We start from the raw sequence: 26047 nt of genomic DNA, 5'->3' as shown, positions 1-26047 counted from the left end.
GACTAACTTAAAAAAAACATGCATGTGTGCCTCAGGTGTCCGTGTTGTTAACATGAGATATTTACACAGAAAATTTGTTTGAAATGCATACTGGTAGCATATACAAATACCTACTGTAACAGTGTTGCTTAACAGCAGCAAGACATATTTATTCAGGTGTTATTTACAGTTTTGAACATTTTTAATGAAACCAAAGATTTCTATAATGCATAGCCTCCCTGCTTTAGGCTCAAAGACATAACAAAGTAGATTTAGTGGTAAAGTTATGCTTACTCAAGAAGACAATAAAAAAAACATGTTTTTTACATTATTAGGTTGCATGATGACTCTATTCTAATGTGCAACTTGGAACACTTTCAGTATCATACATGTCTAATCTGATTCACCACAACTTCTGAGTCATTGTAAGTCATAGTGAAGATCATTTTAAATAACCTGACTACATATTTATTTTTTATGTTTCTGTGCTCCAGTCTGTATGTTGAGTTTTTTTTGATTGATGAGGTGTGGGTCCAGGAGACCACCCACACCTACTGGGTCATAGACGGCTTGTTTTGTTGGATCCCAACTCAAAGAACCTGGGAGTAATAATAATAACAGTAATAATAACAACAGCAGTTAAAACAGTCTGAACAGCTCAGAGCTCAGCTGGACCTCTCAGTGCCCGACTCAACACAAATATTTAGGGGAGCCTTATCAGCACAGAGAGGCTGAAAGTGCTTCCTCCCTGGTGTCTGCATATGGTCCATATATATATATATATATATATATATATATATATATATATATATATATATATATATATATATATATGTTTCTAAGGGGTTGTTCTTTAGTCAGCACATGTACATGTTTTAGTAGACAGAGTTAAGTGAGTGTGTGTGTGTGTGTGTGTGTGTGTGTGTGTGTGTGTGTGTGTGTGTGTGTGTGTGTGTGTGTGTGTGTGTGTGTGTGTGTGTGTGTGTACAAGTGTTTGCAATTATTCAACTATCTGTTGATGGATGTGTGTTACTATCAACAGCCTAATATCGACATGTGGTGAATACACTGGCCAGTGTGTGTGAGAGTGAGACACAGTTTGTTTTTCCAAACAGTCATACACAGGTGACCGGTCTGCAGAACCTCTTTAGAAGTCCAAATGCTCTCCATAATTTATTCATGGTGAATTTCCAGCGGGCCTCTGGCTCAGTGACACACGAAATGTAGGCCTTGGGAGAGGTCCACTTTCTGTCTGATGTTATCATTTGGTGAAGATATTAACTCTGTGGCCATATGCTACTCTATAGGTGTGTGCAAATGTAATAAAGCAAATATAAAATTCCATATGTTGATGTTTTTTTGTGTACATTTGAGTGAATATGAGATCTTACATTTGCTTTAGAACTCTGTTAAAGAAACATCTTGATGTTGCACTTCTCTTTTCCCCCATTTATCAATCAATATTATACAAGGCACCACTGCACCCTAATAACACATGATTTTCCCATTTGGACTCAGTGTTCATTTTCCTTTGGATGAATATGTTATGCACATTACACATTTCAACAATCAAATGTTCTGTTTTATTATTTTAATGCTACTGGCAACTGCTAAGAGTTTGTAATCTAACATATGCATCTAACTAGTGTTGGTTTCCTGACTGGAAAAATGTAATACATTACTCATTACTGTTACTCATTTGTAAAGCAACATGATTGCTTCATTTATTAGTCCCTGTGGGCAGTAATTGGTTCATCTACTCATTATATTTCTGTTACATGCCCAGACCAAGCACCTGCTTCAAAAGCTTGGAGGACTTCTGGTTGTTGCTATTGTGGTATACGGCTGAGCAACTAAAAACTGCTGCTGTCATCATTTCAATGAAATTTTAAGCTCATCTGTTCCAGAAAATCTAAATTGTGGCAGTGGAGTCCTATAGACTGACCCACGTCAACATCAGCAGTGGAAAGGACACTTTAATGTCTTTCTCACATCGTCAGCGTTCTGGAAAGTGATTCAGTTCAACACACTGAAAAGACTAACTCCAGCTTCAGATATCACTGAACAGTCACTCTGACATCTGGCTGCTGCTGGTAGGATACTTACTACTCATACTACACACAAACACCCACCAAACAAATCAAGCTCACTCTTTACTTTTGCTTTGTTGTGAAAAGGTTATTTACATTCCATGACAAAAGTATTGTTTGATTTTTTCATTGCAAGAACATCTAATTAATTAGAGGTGAAATGATTAATCAGATTAATTGTGATAAATTAATTATTTATTATTAAATAATGTTTATTATTATTGATATAAATCCTTTTTCCATCATGGGAGAAAAGGTGAAGGGGGTCGAGAAATATAAATATCTCGGTGTTCATCTGGACAGCAGACTGGACTGGAGACGCAACAATGAAGCTTCTATAAGAAGGGACAGAGCAGACTAGGCTTGTTGAGGAAGCTAAGATCCTTCAAAGTTTGCAGCAAGACACTGCAGATCTTTTATAAGTCTGTTGCTGAGAGCGTCATCTCTTCTGCTGTGATCTGTTGAGGCAGCTGCATCAGAACCAGGGACTTAAAAAGGTCCAACAACTTGATAAAAAGGCTGGTTTTGTTCTGGGAATAACTGTGGATCCCCTGGAGATAACAATGCAGGGAAGGATTTTTATTAAAATCAAGAAAATTATTGCCAATCCTGAGACTGTGTTGTGAAAATGGAGTGTCTTCAGCAGGAGGCTTCTTATAATACAAAAGATATTTCCTGCCAACAGCTATTACTGTCTACAATAGCTCCTTGAAGAATTTGAAATTTGAATTAATGTGAGTTACAACAACATTTAATTTCCCTTTTTGATCAATAAAATATTTTTTTAGCTGAATTGAAATAATTGTCAGGTAATTTAGTAATTCATTAATCATTAACTGGAATATACAAACTGCTGAAAGAACAACTCACAGAGCAGTAATTAAGCCAAAACTGTACATAAAATATAAACATTTAGCATTTAAGGCAAAAAAAAAAAAAAACAACCTTTGTGGGGCTTTTTTTTTTCTTTTTTTTGGTTTGAACATAAAAATATTCTTAACCCAGATCTCCACTAGTAGCCTAGTTTCAGCTTTAGCAGGTTCAAATTCTGATTTAAAAAATACTGTTTAGCACCTTTTGTTGTCCAGTTATTATTTGGTTAGTCCAAAAAACACTCAACAGATCAGTCCTATGCTGTGTTGATGTCAGGTTGATTGGAAACGGCTGACCTTTTCATATGTGGTCTAATTTTTTAGCTGCAAATGCATTTTTGGTGATCAGCCATTCAATAAAAGAATGCTATGTTGCGTTTTAGACAAGAAACATGTTTTCCTGTCTAAAACAGCAAATTAATTGTTTGTTTATTTGTATACGTTGATGTATTTTTAATATTGTACAAAAAAGGCTTAGATTTAAAAAAAAAAAAAATCTACAGAATGTGCCAAATTTTTATGAGATTGTCAGAATTATTAATTGTTTGATAACAATTGTTAGATGCAAAAAATTGTTAGCTGCAGCTCTAATAACAATCTTATAACTGTTCAGGTTGTTGATGGTGTCAGCTGACCTAAAGAAGCAAATATATTTCTGTGATCTCTCGGAGTTAGCAAGCAACTATAAAAAAAACAGTATTTTTCTGGGATGTATAAATGAATGGCCTTTTTAAGACTAGCTATTATGTAAATCTTTCCATAGAAAGCTCATTAATTGGTCTATTAAGGGAAAATGGAAACTAGACCGCACGCTTGTACAGACAGCTGTGTGATTTAATGGTCACACAAAACATCCTGTATTTGAATTGGCTTCTTACTCATTTCACACAAAGCCATTCTATTATCCTGCCGACTGACTGGTTTCTTTGCTATTCGCTCTTGTTTTAGTACACTGATATACATCATAAGAGTAACAACATGAAGAGATGTGTGGGGAGAATGGGGTTTGGGTGGGGAAGACTCACACAGGCTTGGAGGTCCTTCTTTTCCAATCAATCATTCCTAAGGTTTTCTGGCTTCATTTCTAAGCACATGCACACACACACTTATGCACCCGCACACGCACACACATAATGATACACTAACAGACGAATAAGAGCCACATGAGAGGATGAATAGAACATAACTTGGTTTGGCTGATTCTTTCAAAGCTAAATGTATTAATCTGTAGGTACTACTATTACTGCCCTCTGAAGACTGGATGTCCTTAAACATATTTTTTCTGGTTATTTTAAGTCAGTCATTACTTACTCCTGTCCACATTTGACCTAAACAGAGTTGTTGTAACTCAAAGTTTTTTAGCCCATTTATTAACTCTAACGACTTTTCAACCAGATCAGTAGAGTTCTTCATTTCTTCCACTTTTTTCTTTTCCACATCTTACAACATCTTTCATTGTCTTTTCAGTGTAATTTTGCTCAGGGGGTCAGGCTAGGTCTAAGTACCTATGTCTAATGAGCTTGTGATATGTAGTGATATGTATTGCCTTTTCCTCATACAAATGAGATTTTTCATAAAACCAGGTCTAAAAAGAACATTTCTACTTCACTTAGATGAATAAATGTAAAGTGCTGAAGGTTTTAATAGCTAATAGCTGTGGTGAAGGATAAGAACTTAAAGGACAATGGGTGCAAAGTTCTAAAGAATAGTGGATTAGAATTCCTTCACAATAATTTCAGATTACTTCAAGTAGTTTTGAACAAGAACTTGACATGCTGATTGATTCAGCAATGTTTATTGACAATTGGCATTGGAATTGCAATACAATGAGACACAGAATAAATGAAAGTGTGTGTATTGAAAGTCATGTGACTGTGTTTAAAAGATGCTGATGTTTTAAAGATATCCAGTTGACAAGCAGCAATGTCCTGGGGTCTCTACGGGCTTTACAGGATACCAGAGGCCTTTTTTGATGAACCTTATCTTGGCTATCCAGAGCCTTCTCAGCTTGTAGGGATATTGTTATGGTATGTACCAGTGGTTCTACGTTGGACCTCTGCATCATGAGGTCCTACGAGGTCTCGAGGGATTTTTGGTAAAATCCCTCAAGATCACGTTTGTAAACTGAATTGAATCAAATTTAATTCAATTAGACAGCATTACTAGAAATTGATAGAAGTGTGATGAGGGATGCATTGTGGGTTTGATTGTGGTCATGTGGTTATGTCATGGTATGTATGGCATAACCATGGTATGCCATACCATGATATGCATACCATCATATCATGGTATGATGGTATGCATCATACCATCATATATATGCATACCATCATACCATCATGGTATGGCATACCATGGACTGAAAGCACAAGGTTTTAAGGTCCAAGCGCTGATGCCAATGTTTGCATTTACATTCCTCCCTGAACCGGGCGAGTCTGAAAATTGAATTTAAATCAGTCACCTTCGTTTCACTGATAAATCCCAACGCTCATGGTATGCCATACCATGGTTATGCCATACATACCATGACATAACCACATGACCACAAGCAAACCCACAATGCATCCCTCATCACACTTCTATCAATTTCTAGTAATGCTGTCTAATTGAATTAAATTTGATTCAATTCAGTTTACAAACGTGATCTCGAGGGATTTTACCAAAAATCATTTCAATTCAGTCATGCATACTTACTTTCTAATACATCCTTGTTATCAAGCAGTGCAGCATGCTCTATAAGTTATTCAAAGTAGCTTAAAGATATTCTAACAAAGGAAAACCAGCAGGTTGTCAAGTCTAATTTAATTCAATTCAATTCATTTCCAAAATTCTCAATCAATTCAGAAGGTGTTGTCACTCATATTAATTCAAAATTAAAAAATAAAGCACTGAAGTTTGAAAGCATTTGAACCAAACCAGTTAAAGACCCGGAGTTCTTTCAATGGAAACATGTTGCGTAAGGACACTGACCTGCTATTGTCAAGCCATCATTAACTCATGATTATGTATTCTAATAGCTTGTACTGTAATCTAGCAGCCAGATGAAGACATAAACTGCCATTAAAGACTTGAATATTTAATTTTCTTGGTCAAACTTTGTTCTGCCTGTGCCTGTTGGATTGGTGTCTAACATTTCTGTCAATGGGCCTATGATCTGTTTTGATGTCAAGGTGTCACTACAGGCAGCTGAATATATGTTGTTATTAGCAATATCTTAAATCTGATCTCACTGGTAAACCTTGTTGTACACTAGTAATAAACCATGCCCCAGACTCTCACACAAATCCTCACAATATTGGAATAGTTGACTAACTCTGAACTGTTAGTTAATCATTCTGCAACATGCCCAGAGGGCCATTCTGTCCCCTTACTTTAGAGCATGGGAGAAAAGAGAGGCATAGATGGAGCAAAAAGGAGTGCACTCTCTCCCTGAAAGCTACTCATTCCTACCATGACACACCGTAAGAACAAAAACAGGGAGGGAGAGAGGGTATAAAAAGACATCAGGGCTGAGTGTAAGACTAGAAAAGGACTTGGGACCCTGACTGAGGCCAGAGAGTGTGGTACTGAGAAAAGAGATGGTGAGTGTGAAAGCAGAGTGTGGTCATTATAGGTGCCCTTCAGCGTTTCTCCCACCTCCCCTTTGAACCTCTTTTTCTCGCTCTCTCTTCATGTTGCCAGGCCAGAGTTTGAGCGTAATGTGTGGCGACACTGTGAGACGATGAAGAATAATTCCTATATTCAGGGCTGCCACTTCCTGCCCCTCCTCCTCTTCATCTTCCTCATCCTCTCTCTCAACTTCACTGACAAGTCAGGCCTGGATATCATTGTATCATTTATCCCAGCCTCTCTTCTGCCACTCTGCCTCGTTTGCCCAGAGGGAAGTGTGAAAAGTGTGTGTGCAGAGTTTGTGTCTACATGTGTGAGAGCTTCAGCGTGTGAGTGCAATTGTCTATATATGTGTCTATGCCTGTTAGTGTCATTCTGTACATTTGTGTACACTGTGCGTGGAGCTTGAGCTTCCTGCAAATGGGCTTTTGTGAAGGTTTTTTTGGAGACTGCACTTAACAGCTCGCTCAAGGGAGATACACACATACACAGGGCTGTCAGGGTTCACAGGAAAGAAGGGTGAACCAGGGAGGAGTGAGAGAGAGAATTAGGGCAAGAAAGAGGAAGGTAGTGAGAGTGGTGGGAAAGCACTTCTTAAAGCCCTGCTTCTGTGTCTGCTTTGGGTCAAACTTTGTGCAGAGCATCATAAATGGACAAATAGCTCTGAGCACTCCACCTCACCTTGCCTGCTTTAAAGCTGATTGTGGCAGCAGTGAAGAATCTACTGTCATTGGTGCTGCTGTGGCTTTGCTATGGGCTTGCTGCAGTCATTTAAACTACATCATGCAGATTGATCCCACTGAATTTTAGTCACTGACAAATATGGCTTCTTATATGGCAGCAGAACTCAAAGAATGTATAACTGAATGTATAATTAGTTATCAAGACCTCAGATTAAAGTTTCTGAATAGGAAAAAGTCTCATTAAAACTTCAATCAGCTTTAGCTTAGTGAGTCGTGAGCTCAAACTGCAAACAGGTCCGGTGTGTCATCTGTACTGGACATCTCTCAACTTCTGGGGCTGTTTCCAAGACAGAGTAGATCTGTAAAAATGTCTCCACCACCACATCTACAAAGGCACAGAAGACGCTGTTTAACAATGTTTCATGATAACATGAATATACATCCATTCATCCATCTATTATCAAACACACTTATCCTTGTGAGGTCATGAGGGCATAAATATAATGGTGGCCCAAATTTTTGCTAATAAAAAGAAACACTTTCACTGACAACGCTTAGTTTGTGTTGGAAGACATAGAAAACCACACTACACGAGAAAGACAAGTGGTAAAAATGAAGAACTGAGCACAGGAGAATTTGAAAAAACATATAAGGAGAGGAAGATATGGAGCTATGGAGATGATGGTTGTAGCTGGTATGGTCTACTGAAGAGATAATTTGAGAGTAATTGATCTGATGATGACGACGATGACGATGACAATGACGATGATGATGATAAGAGCTTTGATGAACAGGACTCTGAGATAAACAGTAGGAAGATGGACTTCCTACTCAATGACTACTAGTCATTGAGAAATATAAGGTAAACATGATCTAAGTAGTTTCATTTTGTAAAGCAATAACATTAACCTTAACTGTAGTGACGTAATGTGACTACCCATACCCATCTTCCCCCAATGTGTGAACAGATATCCTGTTAACATCATATCACTTTGACTTTCATGTATAAATATGTATTACATAAAACCAATGTTTCCTGACATAACCCTGCATAAAGCAGTGTGTGTATCAATAATACATAGAGTCATAAATAACTGAAAGGATGCATGGTGGAGAAGCATCTAAGCTGAGCTTGGCAAAAGCATTCCCCTACACATATGAACCTAGTCTTATATTTAGCATTCTTATTGAATATTCCTGATGTTTGTCTTGAATGTTTTGTGATTCTATGATGAATTAAACAAATATTCCCTGTTATAGAATCAGAAGTAACAACACAGTGACAGAAAGTAAGACTTCACACAGGTTGTCTGGGAAGGTGCCAGGATGTTCCATGTTCTGTTCTTTGTTTGCTCAAAGGTCTGGGCAGAGATAGATACGTTAAATAATGTAAGTAGGTATTTTAAGCCCAACACAAAGTATGGAGGAATGGTTAAATATAGCACAGATGTCAATAGTGGTTCTTAGAACCTGTAGTGAGTTTATGTAGACTTTTGCCATCTTCCCTGTTGTTGAACTAATAACAACCTCAGAGAATCAGCAGAGAAATCACATTTGGTGTTTTTATTATTATTGTTATTTTTATGACCTTATGGGGAACCTGTGAACTGTAACTGCACATCAATTGGTTCAGATCTAGAGTTTTTAAGAAACTGGTTACTAAACATTATCATATAAAATATTCCTCTGATATTGTTTCTGCTATTTGAACTACTAAAAATCGCTGAGTGTGACTGACCTGAGGTTCTCCACCGCCATGTGTCCAAGATGAAAGCTCAGCTATGTTTAAATCACATTAAAACAAAGAGCAGATGTATAAAATCATCTGGATGATGCTGAACTACAGAGATAATGTTATCTCTCCTTTCCACTCCACATCACTCAGATGCAAACAGAAGCAATAGAAGGATGTCTATTTCAGTAATCAGGAAATGAGCAAAAATGATCGAAATAATGAGTAGAATAATCTGGCACAGACTGGCTGTAATTTGATTGATTGTACAAAATCCAGAAATGTGATTTTTGTTCTTATTTGTGCCTGTTTGTTTGTGTTTGTAAAACCAAGAGTGACTATTAAAAAAAGCACAAAATTTGCCCAGTCAAGTATGGTGGAGGATCTATGATGCTGTGGGTTTCTTTCTTTTCCTCAAAAATGCAATTTAATTTTACAAGATTTCTGAGCAAAGTCTTGGCATGTTATGTGTATTAAAATTCAACTCTGCTGTAGCTGATTTGTATTCTTCTGCAAATATGGTTCTATAGACTTAAGTTCTTATCATAACAGGAAGCCCTTTAGGAACTTTTCTGTGCATTAGTGAGAGAGAAATATGTTGATTTGTACATAGAGTATGTCTTTAAGTAGTTCCTTTATCCAAGCTTTTGATATCTCGATGAATGCTTAGTGTTCCAGGTCCTCTTCCGTTTCTCTAGTGACATTTAACCTCCTCAAAAGAACCAAAAGTTCATATAAAGGCAGCCATGTTTTTTAGGTTGAAGTCTCAAATTAAAAGCTGCCTTCTTCATGTTGAACTTTATTTCAGCTCAGTGATAAACCATGTAATGGATTTTTTTTGCTCTGCCGTGTACATGCTATCTACCTGCAGTCTTCCAAAGGGGTTTCTTTAAAGTGACCAACTGAAATATGTTCTAATTGCCTCACCCTGTGTGCTCGTTTATTAAATACAGGTGTTGCTGCTCATAAGTAGCTACAGAATGTTTGTGTTGTACCTGATGGATCCTTGTTCTTCTTACCAGCTCAGTAAATCTACAAGGGTTTGCTTTCATATTTTGCTGATCTGGTTTCACACTTCCCTCCATGAAAAGCATCTCAGAAATCTGTGAGTATGTGTGTATGTTGTAGTGAGAATCCAGGACAGATAAACATAGTTCAGTCCTAAATTATTGATTGATCTGTTTGTGTTTTTTTGTTTTTTTTTACCAGAAATATTGCTTGTGATAGGTGATTTAAAGCCTTCTCAGTATTCAGTGGAAATTATCAGTGGCCTGTTTTTGACTGGTCTGCTTACGCCCTCAGCATTTGCCTACACTGCCAGTGCCACAGTCCGGGCCTGGTAGCGGTTCCTTATAGAATCAGTTACTGCTAGTTAAATATGACCAGCTCTTTAGACTAGATCTGTTTTGCTTTTGTTTTTTTGGCTCATCTTATTATTTGTTAAAATAAATTGTCCTAATTTGTTGCATATCTCCAAGGTCTTGTGTGTTACACAGCCATCCTTCTAACCAGGTTAACTACAGAAGTGAACCTGGCTGGACTTCAGGGCATGTGTCAGACTTGTTTCTATGTCCTTCTTCCAAACACAGTGTGCAGCTTGGCTCGGCATATTGTTTTGGGTCAGATCTGTTATGTGATGTGATGAGGAGCGGCAGTCTCCTGACGCTGTGCTGTCCATCAGTTTTCTCAGTGGACACCAACACCAGCAACCTTTTTCAGCTTAGACCAGCCCTCCTGTCCAAAGCTACTGACAGGCTTTTCCCAACATGCCTGTCAGATGACATCCAGCTATGTGTGTGTGTGTGCGTGTGCGTGTGCGCGTGTGTTTGTGTGTATGCATGTATGCGTTTGTATGACTGGGTCTAGATGCTTCACTAGTCTAATCCTCCATAAGCAGTTTGTTGTTGTTTTTTTCATTAAATGCTTACACAAGAGGAACTCTTTGAATGTGAATACTGTTGATGTCCATGATTTGAAAAAGCTTGTGTTAGCTTTATGAGTTTTATTTTTCCTAAAAACAGCAGAAACAAAAGTCTTCCCAAACTCACTTACCCTAAAGATGGATGACAGGTGGGTGGCAAAAATCATTAGAGGGCAAATTATCATGCAAGCATTGGAACAGTGGTAAAACAGTGCTTTAGTTTACTGATTGTTAAAATCAGGATAAATGTGGCTCTCACTATAGATGTGAAAGTATGGCCAAATATGGTTTTGTAACTTTACATCACAGAACAAAATTCAAAAGGAAAACCTGTGTTTGGATCCAGAAATAACTTATATCGATAATCTATTTTTCAAAGTAGCTGCTAAGATTATGTAGCAAAAAAGAAATGCAACTAAAGCAATCATTTTTAAAGAGCATTTCAAATCATCATGAAGGCAGAAGTACAGTGAAAAGTTCAGAGTGTTATTGAATAGAAACAGCTTTTATTGTTCCCTGCAGGGGAAATTCAGGTGCAACATTGACAAATGGAAAGGTTCACACAAACAATCAGTGTTAAAAACAATACATAAAATCAAGATTAATAATAATAATAATAATAATAATAATAATAATAGTAATAATAATAATAAACTATACAAGACAATAACACAATATACTGTGCGGTTATTAGAAATAGTAATATCAGACTCACAATCCAAGGCATGTGCAGCTGAGTCGGATCACTATTCAAAAATGTACATAATATGCATATGTATTTAACATTAAAATAAAAAAGATACAGACTATTTGCAATTCAGTATATTGCTGCACATCTGTAATCACAACAGAATTGTTATTTAAAAATGAGTAGGAACAGTAGATGATTGTCCAAATGCCAGCATGTATGTTAACACGTATTGATTTTGTTGGCAACAGTAATGGTTATGATGTTTAACAGCTGCTGGGATATACTTATTTTATTGAATGCAAAACTAGGAAGAAGCAGTATGTGTATGTGGGTCAATGGGTGAATATGAAACATATTGCAATGCCACTTAAGAACCAAGGTGAGGTCAAAAAGGTGCTTAAAAAGTGTAGACTGTTCATCATTTTAATTTAAAGGTCTGCACATGTTTTTAATTTTTATGGACTTGGTTGACCTTTACTGCCCAAGTGGAAATTTGTCTCCTTATGCTTCTAACCCTGTTGGACTTCTGGTGATGGTTGCTGCGCTCAGAGGTGTCAGTAATGACTTTTCAAAGAACCACTACCATTAGTAACAGAACTCATTTACTGGGCAGAAAAACAGACAATCAGCATAGTAAGATTATAGGTTATATTAAGATTATAAATGCCTGTGGCAAACTTTTGTTTGCCACAAGCATTTATATTATTACCATTAGTTGTCACCAGATGTTCTTATCTGCACTTATGCCTTTATTAACTTTAGTATGTTTGTGTAATCTAGTTAGTTACATGTATTATCTTGTCCATGCAACATGTTTTTCTCCCATATTCTTTGTTTCCACAACCAGTTGATGGAGCAGTTTGCTGTTCCTCTCTCTTAGCTTTTGCCTAAGAGCAGCAGTTGACTAATAAAAGCAGCTCCAAACATGTCCAGTGGAGAGGCGGCTGCCAGTCTACTCCCAGCAAGTATCCAGTCAAAGTCTCAATCACCACTAGTTTTTCATTAAAGGCCTAATTCAAAGCGGCCCACATAGAGTGTCAGGAGTGTCCCAGCCTGTTGTTTTCACCCTTTATAACACACTTTAATGAGCAGCTGCTGGGAAAGCTGTGGTCAGCTGAGTGTATGGAACTGGTAAGCCTTGGAATAAATGGTCTTAGAAGATGAGGAGAAAGTCCCTGCTCAGGGCCCTGAAGTGCTCCCATCAATCACTTATTTTCTTTTTCACTTGTTCCTTAATCACAGAACCTGTTGACTATCATGATTCATGGCATTAGCTGCTGGCCTGTGAAGTTCAAGCAGTAGGCCGTCCGTCATGCACTCGCAGTGGGAAGCTTGTCCATATACGGCTCAACAGTGCTGCTGTCTTGCTTGTCATACTTTAAAGTGCTGTGATTGGTCTTAGGACATGTAGACTGGTGGAACATCATTTAGGTGCTAGTATAGTAGCCTGACCAGTGCCTTTAAGCCTTGTTTACATGAGATCGCTGTCTGGAAAGTGGCGGTATTTTTGGATGTTAAGGTAAAGTTCCACCATTAGATGAGATTGGCGACTGCTAAGTCACCTTGAATCATCCCAGAGACACTACGGCTCTGTGTTTTCATGCACTTTGATTCCTAACCTCCACTCCTAATTTTGAAAACGGTAAGATTTAAAATGGCAGCAACTCCACCCACGCCAGCTTGAACCAACAACGAGGTTAGTTTACTGCTACATGTGGTATTGAATTATAAGATGAAGAAAAATCAGGAAAATGTAGCCTGGCAGTTCTGTACCAGCAAATCTAACGACATCTTCACCAACTACATCTAACAGCGTCCTGCACCAGGGACGGCAGAAGGTGAAGACTTGCCTCACAACAAAAGTGTTCTGACTAAAGCCCAAAGTCTTTTGAAATTCAAAGCAGTAATATGATGTCAACACATATAAGAGTTATAGACTGTGTGATAAGAGACAAAGCAGTAAAATGTTCAGAAGTCAGTATACTGTTCTATTGTATGGAAAAATAATAATTCCAGTACCCTACATCTCAATTTTTTAAGTATCTTGTAATGATGCCTTTCAATATCCTGTAGGTCTGCCAGCAGCTGTCATACTTGCTGATATACAGTTTACAGTATGTGTGTGTTGGGGTTGGGGGTTTTCTGTGTCCTTTACACAGAAGGGTGTGTTAAGCCTGGCTTTTCACAGTCCATCAGGATGATCTCCGGTAGATATTAATGAGCTTTTCCTCTAATGTGGACTCAGTCGTCCAACTGGACAGCTTTCTAAGGATTGTGCAGAGCAAGAGCTCACATAATAACCTTGATATGTTTAGAACATCCATAATATAGATAATACTTGAGAAAGGCTTTATTTGTATGGCTGGTTTGAGTAAGCTTTGTATATGAAATATTATTATTATTAAAATGTAAAGTATTTTGTGAATATTTGATCATATTAAAGTAGACTAACAAGGCAGCTAGATGACTCTCAGTCTGTATGTTGCAACTGGCTGCACTGTTTTGGATGCAAAAGTGAAGTTTTGCAAAGTGTACATGCTTCAAATATTTACAAAGAAGTGTCTCTTCAGCTAAAAGTCTTTGGCAATGCTTAGAGGGGGATGAAGGGGATGTAACAGAGTGTCAAAGATGTTCTGGCATGTGGAAAATTTGGTTTCCCTCTTAGAGCTTTAAGATATTTTTTTCAAATGATTGCCAAAATTCATGCTGAAGCTTTAGAAAAATCCAGTCTTTATTTAAAAAAAATAATCCTTCAGGTGGTACAATCTCTAAGCACGAAATTATTTCTTACAAAACCTCCAGTAGCCTAATTGCCGGCACGTCTACTAAGTTTCTGCAAAATACATGCAACTGAAGTATTTTATTCACTTTATACTATACTTTTGCATATTTATTTTAAATTCTAAGCAATAAACCATGACTGTTTCTCTGTGGTGCAAATATGATGCGACACAGAGGCCCATTTCTCTTAGGGTGCATCCAAATTCAGGTGCTGCATCCATTGAAGGCCGCATCTGAAGGCCAGCTATGTCACAGCAATTCAATGAAGTCCGTCCGATTTGAAGGCTTCTCCAAAGGCAGCCTTTTCCTACCCAAACTCAAAGGATGTGTCTGGTGTGTCTTTCTCAGCATCCCAAGATTCATTGTGGACTGAACAGGGAATGTCTGTTCTTCTAAACAATGGTGGATGAAATTTAAGCATAGGTATGTTAAAATTAGCTGTTCAAAAACTTAAATCTTATGACAATTAAATTGTTTGGTTTTTATCATATATGGACTTGTTTAGTATCATTTTTGACCACAACATTTTTCATGATCAATTTGTTAATGTTAATAAATAAAAATGGATAAATTATATTTTAAAAAAGCTCAGCAAGATTTTCAGTTCCATTTTGCCATGTTTGGTGTCATCATTGCTGCTATGAGACAGGACATACAGAGTTAAGGCTCGGGATAAATCTAAAGGCCAGACTATGGACATTGAATTTCCACAAAGAATGACACTAAAAGTAACAATAATATGTTTTCAGATCAGTTTTTGTTTGGTATTATATTGGAATCTTACATGGCTTTTTGACATAATTTTCTATTCCACATCCTTTTCTTGCAAAATTTTAGTTTTAATGTTAATAATTAAATTCTAAATATAGAAATAAAATAGAATGATATCAAATTTCCTAGAGTAACTATGTACCTAAGATTATAATTTGTTTTATAATAAGACTCATGTGACAGTAGCAGCTCTAAGCAAGTTTTATTTTGCTGGTTTGAGAGCAAAAATGTTTCATTAGATTGTAAAGGTTGCAGACTTCTGGGCATTCAATTTTATAGCTGCTCTCTTCTGGTCGACGAAGGCCAGATCCTCTGCAGGATGTAGCCCCTGAATTCAAACACACCCTTAGGTACTGGGCTGGATGAGGTTCGTGTTTATCTGGCCACCATGCAGTCTCACAATCTCAGAAACTCTCTGATAAAGAACTGCAGCAAAGAGTAGCATCTAGTGGACTGATTGTGGGATCAGACCATGAATGAAAGATCAAATACATCACCTGGGATTGCTACAGGATATCTTAGGAGACGATGCATTTTGTTTGAGACGAGGATGTCTCGTTTAATTTGAAATTTAAGCAGCTGAAAAATGGCCAAATGTCAGTAGCCTGCCGTGTTGTAAAAACAGCAACAGTTTCATGTAAACCCTGACCCATTAACAAGAAACTGTGTTAACTGGGAGTAGTAATGTTTTCTAATTTATTTGAACATTGAAACTCATGTACAGAAACCATCCAATATAAAAGGACAAAGGAAAAAGAAAGGACTGTGTCTGAAATATTGAGATAAGCAGCTGTCATGAAAGTCCACACATTTTTTTCTGCGTTCACAACCTCAGTCCTAAAATATCCATGCTCATTGTTGACCTCTAAAAGTTGTATGAGTAGATGTGTAAAGTATTTTGTCTCTGTATTGTCCTTTGATGGACTGGGTGTGTCCCATGGTGTCGTCTGTCTCTGATACACTGACTGCTGGAGATGCATATCTCTCAGGAACCTTGATGCATTACACAGGAATGAATAATTTTATGGAAATCATAAATTCTAGCAATCCTCCTATCATTTTTCATGTATGTATATGAATTTGTTTGTACTTTTTACTGAGATCAATAGTATGTCAATATTTCATGTAAGGTACCGTAATTTCCAGACTACTGAGCCCTCCCAAAATAAGCCACACCCACGAACTTTGAAAACAAAAAGTCACTTTTTTTATGAGTAACAATTATATGTATATGGGCTACACTTGTCTATAAGCTGTGTCCACATTGTAGCATAAGATATTTACACATTTTTTTAACTTTTTTTGAAATATGTACCAGCAACCTGCTACATATTGTAAATTTTTTATGTACCATTATTGTTTTTTCTGAACATTGCCTGTGACACGGCTGCTTAAAAAATCATCCAGTAGTATAGCAGAAAAAGTCATGAAATGCTGTCTTCATCTTCCTCCTGCTCACTAAAAACCACTAACGTCGTCTTTTTCAGTGTGTAAATTGAACCTCCTCGCACACTTCCACGATCCGTCTTTAGTTGTTTCTTTAAATGTCATGTGCTGTCCTCTTCATCACGCAGGAGTCCAGCCTTTTGAAACTCTTTGATGTAAATCCATGTATTAGCACATCTCAGTGTTCAAAACATGTGAAAAAGCAGTGGCTCATAGTCTGAAAATTAAGGTATTTTTTAATTTAAGCTTTTTTACTAACATTTTATAGTATTAGTAGTTTTTTTTTAAGTTACCAAATGTAAGATGCACCAAATTATTTTATAATTATTCCCAGGTAAAATACTGTAACTTGATTCAAAAAATATATGTATGAAATAATATATGTATATAAATATGTCCTAATCACCTGGATATTTTAAGTTGAGAAAAATCCAGATATAGCCCAACAGATGTTTGCTTCTGAATCTTTTTAGATTAGCAGTTATGTGTATGAGCTTCACTGGGGTGTTGGACTTGGACGAGAGAACACTAATCAGAGGAAGCTGGAGCCAACGATGGGATTAAAGTCATAACACAAAAACAATCAGCTGGGATAAGTAGAATAATATCACCATGGGTTACCACCCCCACCCCACTTCCTGTTAGACATAGGAAGGATAGAATGAAGCTGCCTTGCCTAGTAGTTTAGAGTGAGAACTTTGTTGCACGTCAACACGACAGAATGCTCACCATCGTTTTATAAAGTGCTTTCTGTGTGGGTTTTTACTTTGAGACTGATGAAGAATTTAAATGTTGCTTTGAAGATTGAAAGAGGAAATAAATGTTTTGGTTCTGTTAGTATCCTTCAACACTCAGATGATTATCAGTATGAATAAAGTTTTCTGTGAGGTTGGGGTAGGATGATAACTGCTTCATAATCATCTTCCTTGAAGAACCATAAGAGGACAGTATTTAGGACAGAAGATTCATTAGTTCAGTCTAATCTTACCCTAAAGACTTGTTCACGGTTTATGGTCAGAATAGTGAACTCTTTCCATCTGGCTATGCATCAATATGCTCAGGGTCAGATTTTGTGTGTTTCTTAATGCTATGCAGCCTTACTCTTCATAAAATATTTATCACCAAACCTTTTAGTTTTTGTCTCACAGAGTAAAAGTGGCAGAGACCTGTGACTCTGGCTAATGTTGGTTTTAAGTAAATTAAACAACGTCAACCAGAGTGGCTTAATAACAATTACAATATTTTTAGCATTTTATATCTGCTCTTTTTAAGTTATTGCAACATTTATGGTGAAATTATTCTCATCTCTGGATCAGCCTCACACCCCCACATCACATATCCAACCCCACTGGGAATTCCTAACCTTACCTTCAGGAAGCATTGAGCTCACAAATGATAATAGTGTTGGGGTTAAACAGTATCTGACCCTGTCAGTGTATATTATAAAGCTCTGCTAACATCATCATGTCCATTTCTGCATTGATACAATATGCATCGTGTTAAAATGAACCATTTTACTTTGACTATACTGGAACACTGACATGTACTGAACCGGGAATTCTGGTCCACCTCAGAAATCAGACTTTTCTTACCCACAACTGCACAGTTTGTTTTAGTTTGCATTCGAGGGATGATTTAGCCTGTGTGTTTGTATGAAAATGAAAGTGTGTATACTGGCGCCTGTGTGTTTGTGTGAGAGAGTAAGAGGATTAAGGCCTGTTCACAGCCGAAGCATTTCGGACCGTCCCCTCTGTTCTTATTGACTGATGTGGAATGAGCTTGCTGCTGTATTTTTATACATCTCAAATTGTGTAAAAAATTATCCCCAAAAAATACAAAAATATTTACCTAACTCAACAACGCAGAGAGCTTTCACTGTCTCTCCTCCAGATGTCATAGCCTGACCTGAATAACCTGCCTAATATCAACCTCTGAATCCTGTATTTACTTGTATTTTCTTTTTCAGTGTGGCAGGCAGCTGCAGCACATAATGGCTTCTCCGAACAGATAGAAAGAGTGCAAGGATTTGACTATGCACAGGAAGGCTCGCGGGGATACAACGAGTCTTCCTGTTTCTGTGTCTTAAAGGAGATGGAATGTACCATCGTTGTTTATATTACAGTTAGAACTCCCCATCTTAGATTCTATTAGCTTTCATGTTTCTAGTGTGTTGTGTTTTGACATTTTTCAGGATAAGCCTCTCAAACAGAAGCACAAAATATTTGTCAGCTCAAAACCATCCAATCTCTTTTAAATCCCATATCAACTGAACCTGACAGTAGTTTCCATGCCTACCCTGGTCTCTCCAGATCAGCATTATCTATGCATCACATCACACAAAACCACGTAGTAAATACCCTTATTGCTTTACCTTGCAACATGAGTCCCAGAGGAAAATATCCCCAACATGGGAGCACTCTGGGATTGTGTTGGGGGCGTGAGAGGTTAAGACTTGTTGAATAGCTGGTAGGCGTCACACAATGAAGTGGATTAGGCAGCACTAGAAAGGGCCTTTGGGGCTTTGCTGGGGCGTTCAGCAGCTTACAGCACCTACAATAACAATGACACATTGAACAGCAAAGCAGCTCCAGCTGGGGTTGGCGAAAAGGCAAGCTGGGAGGGTAAGTGGTAGCAGTCATGGTTAGTGGTGGGAGAAGAAGAAAACCTGGGTTGGTTGTGCACAGTTAACTGGGCTTTTTATTTATTCTGTGTAGAAATTAAAGTCAATTCAGTTTGTAAAACACAAAAAAACAATGGACCATTCCAAGTCTCAGTCTTCCTCAGGAGGACCCTCAGGAGAGAGGTGGCACAGAGCTGCAGAGGTGAGGCTCACTCTAAACACTTATTTCTGCTTAGTTCTTGCCATCACTGGAAAAAAGGCTAATATTACAGATGACCTATATTCCTACAGTTACAGTTATGGGAAAAAGAAATTATACTCTCTTTCTATCCTAGGGTTTTGCATATCAAGACAATAAAAATTTAGCAAACCTATGTTGTACTGCATGATTGTTTTTTGAGGCAAGAAGATGTTTCCTTGCTGTTTCTATGAGTGTTATGCTGTCTAATGCCAGTGGGAATTTGGTGGAATATTCACTCCTGTCTTAAATACTTTGAACTTCTTAAACTTTCTTTCTAGAGAACAACCAGCTTCAGTCATTTGGACTGAAGCCAGAATGATAGCCACTGATTGCAGCTGTTGTCTCTCTAAAGTCCCTGCTGATGTATTTCCATGCTAACAGCACCTGTATGTTCCAGAGCAGCAAACTGCCAATGTTCCTTCTTTTACAGATAATTCGTCAATCAACTCCATTGATTAGCAGCTCTTGACTGGTCCATTCCTTTCTAAATCTGTAGGATGAACTTAGTCTTATTTTGTTTTGGTTATGTATGATAAATAATCACAGCAATCAGTTGTGTTTTGGTACTCTGCAACTCTTAAAATTAGATTTAACCTTTATAGATCGTTTATATTACTAGACTTTGAATACAGTTACACGTTTGTCCATTGTGGTTTATAAGAAAAAATCATATTGCTCTACAAACAGAACATTTATTAATCGTAAAACTATCAGCTATTAGCTTTTTCAACCATTAGTTTGAATTGGCCTGGTAAGGCTTAATATCAAGTGAAACAAAGCTGTTGAAATGCCAGTGTTCCCCTCCGCCTGGGATTACTTCAACGTAACTGCCCTGTGTAGTATTGGGGGAATTAGAGCAGTGGGGGTGGGAGAGCTGGCAGCAGGCAGGGATAACACCACAGCATGGCACATGGTGCCTGAGCTGGGATAATAATACTGCAGTTGAAACTAGAGTTTCAGAGCCCAAGTGAAAAACTCCCACTTCCTGTGTACCCGGCCTGGCAGATACACTGTCCACATTAGCTCTCAACATAAGCAGGAAATATTAAATCCATGCTGTGGTTTGATGTTATTAAGGTAACTTTAAAAAGACTTTCAGCCATTTAGTACTCTTTTTTTTTTTTTTTTCCATTTCTGGGTGAGTGGACAGTAGAGAGAATCTTAGTGATTTTGTGTTGCAGTATCAACAAGCAGTATCTGTTTTCTTATTTTAATATGAATGAATTGTTAACATCACAGACTGAGACACTGAAGGTTTGGTTCTCCTGTTATCAATACTTACAGTTTTTCATAATCAGAATTCCTTTTATAGTCATTGCGCACCAAAGAAAAAAATAGCTCCCAAGGCAAGTCAAATTGAATAAAATAATAATAAAAAAGTATATCTCAATAAATATAAAAATATAGTAGAAACACAGAACAACTGAGATGTTAAGGAAAAATAAATAAATGTGATCAGGTTTTAGATTAATTAGTCGTGTTCAGGGTAACAACAGCTTGGATAAAAACAGTTTTTCAGTCTGCTTGCTCTTGACTTTATTGTCCTGAAGCCCCTCGCTGAGGGCAGGAGTTTGAAGAGGTGGTGGTCGGGCTGTGAGGGTTCCTTGATGATGCTGTGGGCTCTCCAGAGATCTGGCCTCTAGATATAAAACAAAACAAACCCTGTATGTTTAAAGACTATTCTTTATCAATCAGTCTCACTCCAGTGTCATATGTATGTTGGGTCATGTGAGTGTTAAAGCAACACAAATGCTCTGCATTTATTGCTACCATATCAGCCTAAGGTAAATGTGTTGTTTAAAACTGCTTTAAGTTAACAGAACAGTTAAAACTGCTTTCAACATGGCCTAATTATAATTTACCTGAAACTGTCATACTACTGATATTTGTAAGGGGCCAGTTGCAGCAGAATGTATTAGCAAACTTAAAATATTTCAACTTTGTCTGCATTAGATCAGTACTTTTTTTAATTAAATAATATGTTTTAAAAATTCATACTAATGCAGTTTGGTAGGATAGAAAGAGTAATCTTGAAATTCTATTTATGTGGCCCTCCAGAGGCTCGATGGCCACATAAATTGTTATGGTGGGCCGGTTTTGGCCCGCAGACCTTGAATTTGACACATGTGAGCTACAGGGCTGCAGGGCTCAACTTATTTATAAACAGCTCATAATTAGAGTATTGGATACATATTTGCAGCTTTTCTCAGTGTTATGCCATTACTATTGATGCTCTTAATTATTAGTGAATCTTCTCATCACTTTCATGCTCAGAGGACATTTTCTCCAAGTTAATTTTCGCCAGTGATCTTGATGTGGGCCTGAATATCCAGATGCATTCAATGGTTTTGTTCTGTTAACTTGATAAAGTGCTGTGGACAAAAACCCACGTGTTCTGATCTCATGGCCATTGGTGATCACATCGTCCTCCTGATTTATAGATGACGGTTCTACTGGGTCTCGGATGCTAGCTGGTGTGTGTGACTGCGTTGCAACAGCCAGTGTGAGCCAAGCGGCCGGCAGCACAAGGAGATTAAACACAGATGGACGTCACAATGTACTGCATGCATCACAGTCTAAATACTGCACCTCCATTAGCTGCACGGCATTTCGTCCACACACCGACTGATATGGTTGACGGCTTGTAATAACTGTAACTAATTCCTCATGGTCAGATCTTGACCAGAGCTGCTTGGACAATCCACAGTGGTCTTTATGATAACAATGTATGCTACAGAGAGAAAATCTACAACATCTTTAAGATGAAAAATCTGGAAACTTGTTGCAGGAGTCATTTCTCTCTGCTGCACCTCTGTCCAATGAGCTCGTTTTCTTTGTGGTTCTTATGTAGCTTTTTGCATCTCTAACACAATATATGAAAAGCTGACAGACTTTTACTCTGTTGATTAATCTCCTACCTATGGTGAAGAATGAGCTGAAGCGTCGGTCATGGGTTTTATGGATTAACACAGAAATAAACCGATTATGAATATAAGTTTCTGAGTGGGTAACCAAAAGGTTAGCTGACCTCTGATTGATTGACTTATTCATTGATTGATTTATTGATTGATTGATTGTAATGAGAGATTTCTTTAGTTGGGCAAAATTAAAGAAATAATGCAAGTATTATTTTTCTGAATTCACCAATTTTAATAACTATTATAATATAGTTTCAAACTAATAGTCCAGTTTTCTAAACTTGTATGGATTTTAAAACTGACTGAAATAACAGATTAAATTCAACATTAATAATATGTTAAATATGTTTAAAATTGCCATTAATTAAATAATTTTCTTAATTGTTGTGGGACTTTGTTTATCAAGCAAGCAATTAAAAATATTAATTTTCTCTTCTTGCAATATATTGATAACAGTAAAGTTTAAAAATCCAAACATATTTAAGTAAATCAAGCGTATCCTCCTGGTTCCAGATCAAGCTGGCCTAAAGGCCTCATGTATTTTCTGTCTTATCAATTATTAAGTCCCACATCCATCATTGTTTTGATAAACATTTTATTTTTCGTGGTAAAATATGGTAGTGATTTTATTATGCTTTCCTGAGTGAGATAATACTCAGACTGGCTGTTAGCTACCAAGGCTAACATTAGCATCTGATTTAGATCTTTTATAAAGTGACATAATGTCACTTTATTATATGCTGACAGATAATCTGTGAAAAAATACATCTCCTCCACCTCTTCCATGCTACTGTTGCTGTCTGAAGAAATGCACCATTCCTGAGCAAAAACAAGCAATCAGAGCCAGGAGGAGGGTCTTAGTGCTGTCAATCAAACTCACAAACTCCCTGTTAAATGTGCTAATGGTGGAGAAACAATTTATTGTTACAGAAAAACCGTTCATCGGCTGTCATCGGTGGCCATGCTAACTAGCCTTAGCTAACAGCACAGCCTGTCATAAGCAGTACCACATGAAGTTGTGATTGACAGCGCTAAGACCCACCTCCTGGCTCTGATTGGTTGTTTCTAGAAGGCAGAGGAACTCCATTTTTTATTCAAAGATTTTCTGTCTTATACTGTCTGTTTCAACGGATAAGAAAAAGAATATTTTTTTATAAAATTTATTTAATCCATGCTGCTGACAGCAGGTTTCTGTTTGTGTCTCGTGCAGAGCTGCAGAGGGAAGGCAGTATCGAGACTCTCAGCAACAGCTCAGGCTCCACCAGCGGTAGCATCCCACGCAACTTTGAAGGATACCGCTCTCCTCTGCCCACCAACGAGAGCCAGCCACTCAGCCTCTTCCCCACCAACTTCCCCTGAAGCTTCGGCCCACCTGCTCAACACAAGTTCCACAGCAGCATGAATCAGATGTGTGCTTGTTGTTGTCTGCTGTCCCACAGCTGGTGGGACATGAGAGAGAGCCCAGCTGGATACCTGGTCAATATTCTAAGCTCACATTCTGCTGTTTGGTGAAGCTTTAGCTGATTTTTTTTTTCTTTTAATTAGCTAGTTCTAATGCCATGGTGTCCAAAAAATATCGAACCTTTTATTGTTTCCCCCACATTTTAGCTAATGTCCAAGTGGAGATGTGTTTTGAGAGCCAATATTTTTCCGTATTCATTGATCGACCTGGGAACAGTCAGGAAACGTTTTTAACTATTTTTTTAAACTCAACCCCACAGAAGAGTCTGAGCCTGTTGCATTGTCGTCAAGTCCACTGAGCGTCCTCCGTGGTTGCTGATTTTTTACGGAGTGCCTATTGTGTGTCTGGGCCATAAGAAAAGAAGAAAAAGAATGTACTCCAGGCAGTGATGTGTGGCTCCTCCCCTCCCCACCTCTCTCTCTGCGTTAGTGTGCGTGTGTGTGTGCGTTTTTAGATGTGTGTGGCTGCTTTCATGGCCCCTCGCTAAATGTTTTTGATTGAATTTACTCCCTTCTTGCCTTTGATTTTCATGTAATTACATTTGACAAAAGATGCAGTAATGAGATGACACTATTACTACATTGCAGAAGTAATTTAGATGTTTACAGTATAATTGAAATATGTTTCTGAATTTATCTAGATGGATTCCCTCTGCTGCACTCAGCCGTTCCATGTAGAACATTCTGGTTTTGCACGCTGAACTCAGTATTTTGTAGTTTGTTTTACATGTTTTGACCAAAATCTTGAAAAACCTGTAGATGTTTGGAACAATGCGTTTTCCTCCTGATAGCTTTTTGTTTAGCATAGAGGAACATGATTTATTGTTACCTGTAATTTTTTTTAATCAATGTAAAGTAATTGGATGATTTACAAACTGATAATATTGTGCACGACAGTGATCAGGTGGACTGTAGTCCATGGATCTAAAAACTGGAGAGCAAACATTTGTTGTTGATAATAATCTAACTTTGCTTCCCAGCATTCATTCATTAAAAGCTTAATAAAAGTAGAGGACTTTTTTCTATGTTTATGTGGATTGCTCCAAATGTGTTGTTTCCATTTTAACCACAGCAGTGACCATCAGCACACAGTGCAACAGGTAATTAGTACCATATTTTTAACAGGCCATAAAGGGTTGTTAAAGGGCCTTTTTACTGCCAGTGCTGGCTCTTTGTTCTGGAAGAACCAAAAAAAAAAGGCTCTGTTTATTTATTTTAATCAGCTCAGTTTCAAATCCCAGAAATCCTTTGTTCAAACTTTAACAGAATATAACACTGAACTCAAACTTGGAGGCAGATGTAGGTGAAAGCTAACAGACTCCTGGAATTAAAAAGTCACCTTGAGTTGAGCCTCAATGGAGGATCCGAAAGAGTCTCTTTTCAATAAAAACTGAACTTGTGTTCATCTGAAAATGGTCATTTCCAGTCCGGTTTGAAGAGAGAGGAGATGCTGTGAGATTGTTTTCCTGCTGCTGTTCAGACTCCCATGATCAGCAAGAAGAAAACACAACTTTGAAGTCAGAAGTCAGTTTAATGAGAGACACCCTTACAACTGGTAGCAGTATAAATACACAGGATTTCACTGTTTACATTAAAGCCATGTTTCCCAATATACTGCGTCCGTTAAATATTTGTCTTTCATTTAATTACTTTTAACAATAAGTGATTGTACCTTGAAAGCATTGCATATTTTCCAAGATAACCAAAGTGTCTGTGTTTTAGCACAACTCTTAAATTCTAGTGATTGAGCATAACATGAAACCCCTAACTAAACAGAACCAAGTCCTGACAGTTAGCCCACTCAAAACCAACCACACACGGCATCAGACAGGGCCGACTGCAGCAACAGCCTCTACAAAATCTCCACACACTTGGTAAAATTGTAAGATTTAAATGGTAAAGATTTTGACAGATCATTTTCAAACCTTTTCCACATTTAGTGACATTTCTCCAACTTAATAAAGCAACAATCTTATTTGTAGAAGGGAAAAGAGGGAAAAGAGGTGGAATAATCTAATTGCAATTTTCCATAGCCTAGAAGAAATGTTTTAAATAACCAACTTCATGTTTGTTTGTGACATTGGATTCATGATACTGAAAAATAAAATCCCTCCTCATCGTCAGCTTTCTAGTAAAAACAGAAAGGTTTAGGCTCAAAACTGACGTACATTTTGAATTGTTCTGAATTTAATCTGCTTTGAAAATAATTCTGGTTATTTGAAGAAGAATAAC

General features: G+C 37.5%; 1 protein-coding gene across 2 annotated transcripts in view; it reads left to right on the top strand.

The window, feature by feature from the left end:
- Positions 1–24825, top strand: part of bcas3 (BCAS3 microtubule associated cell migration factor) — a 357170-nt gene extending 332345 nt beyond the window's left edge. For both annotated transcript variants that reach the window (XM_088011438.1, XM_088011439.1), the window contains exon 24: positions 23565–24825. In XM_088011438.1, coding sequence (XP_087867564.1) covers positions 23565–23713 — 149 coding nt within the window. In that variant the 3' untranslated portion in view covers positions 23714–24825. The remainder of the gene's footprint in view (positions 1–23564) is intronic.
- Positions 24826–26047: the final 1222 nt, after the last annotated feature.

This window comes from Poecilia mexicana, unplaced genomic scaffold (genome assembly GCF_051168715.1).
Source record: "Poecilia mexicana isolate PSO_F unplaced genomic scaffold, ASM5116871v1 scaffold_13, whole genome shotgun sequence".
Lineage (NCBI taxonomy): Eukaryota > Metazoa > Chordata > Actinopteri > Cyprinodontiformes > Poeciliidae > Poecilia > Poecilia mexicana.
This window is presented reverse-complemented; position numbering and strand designations above follow the sequence as displayed.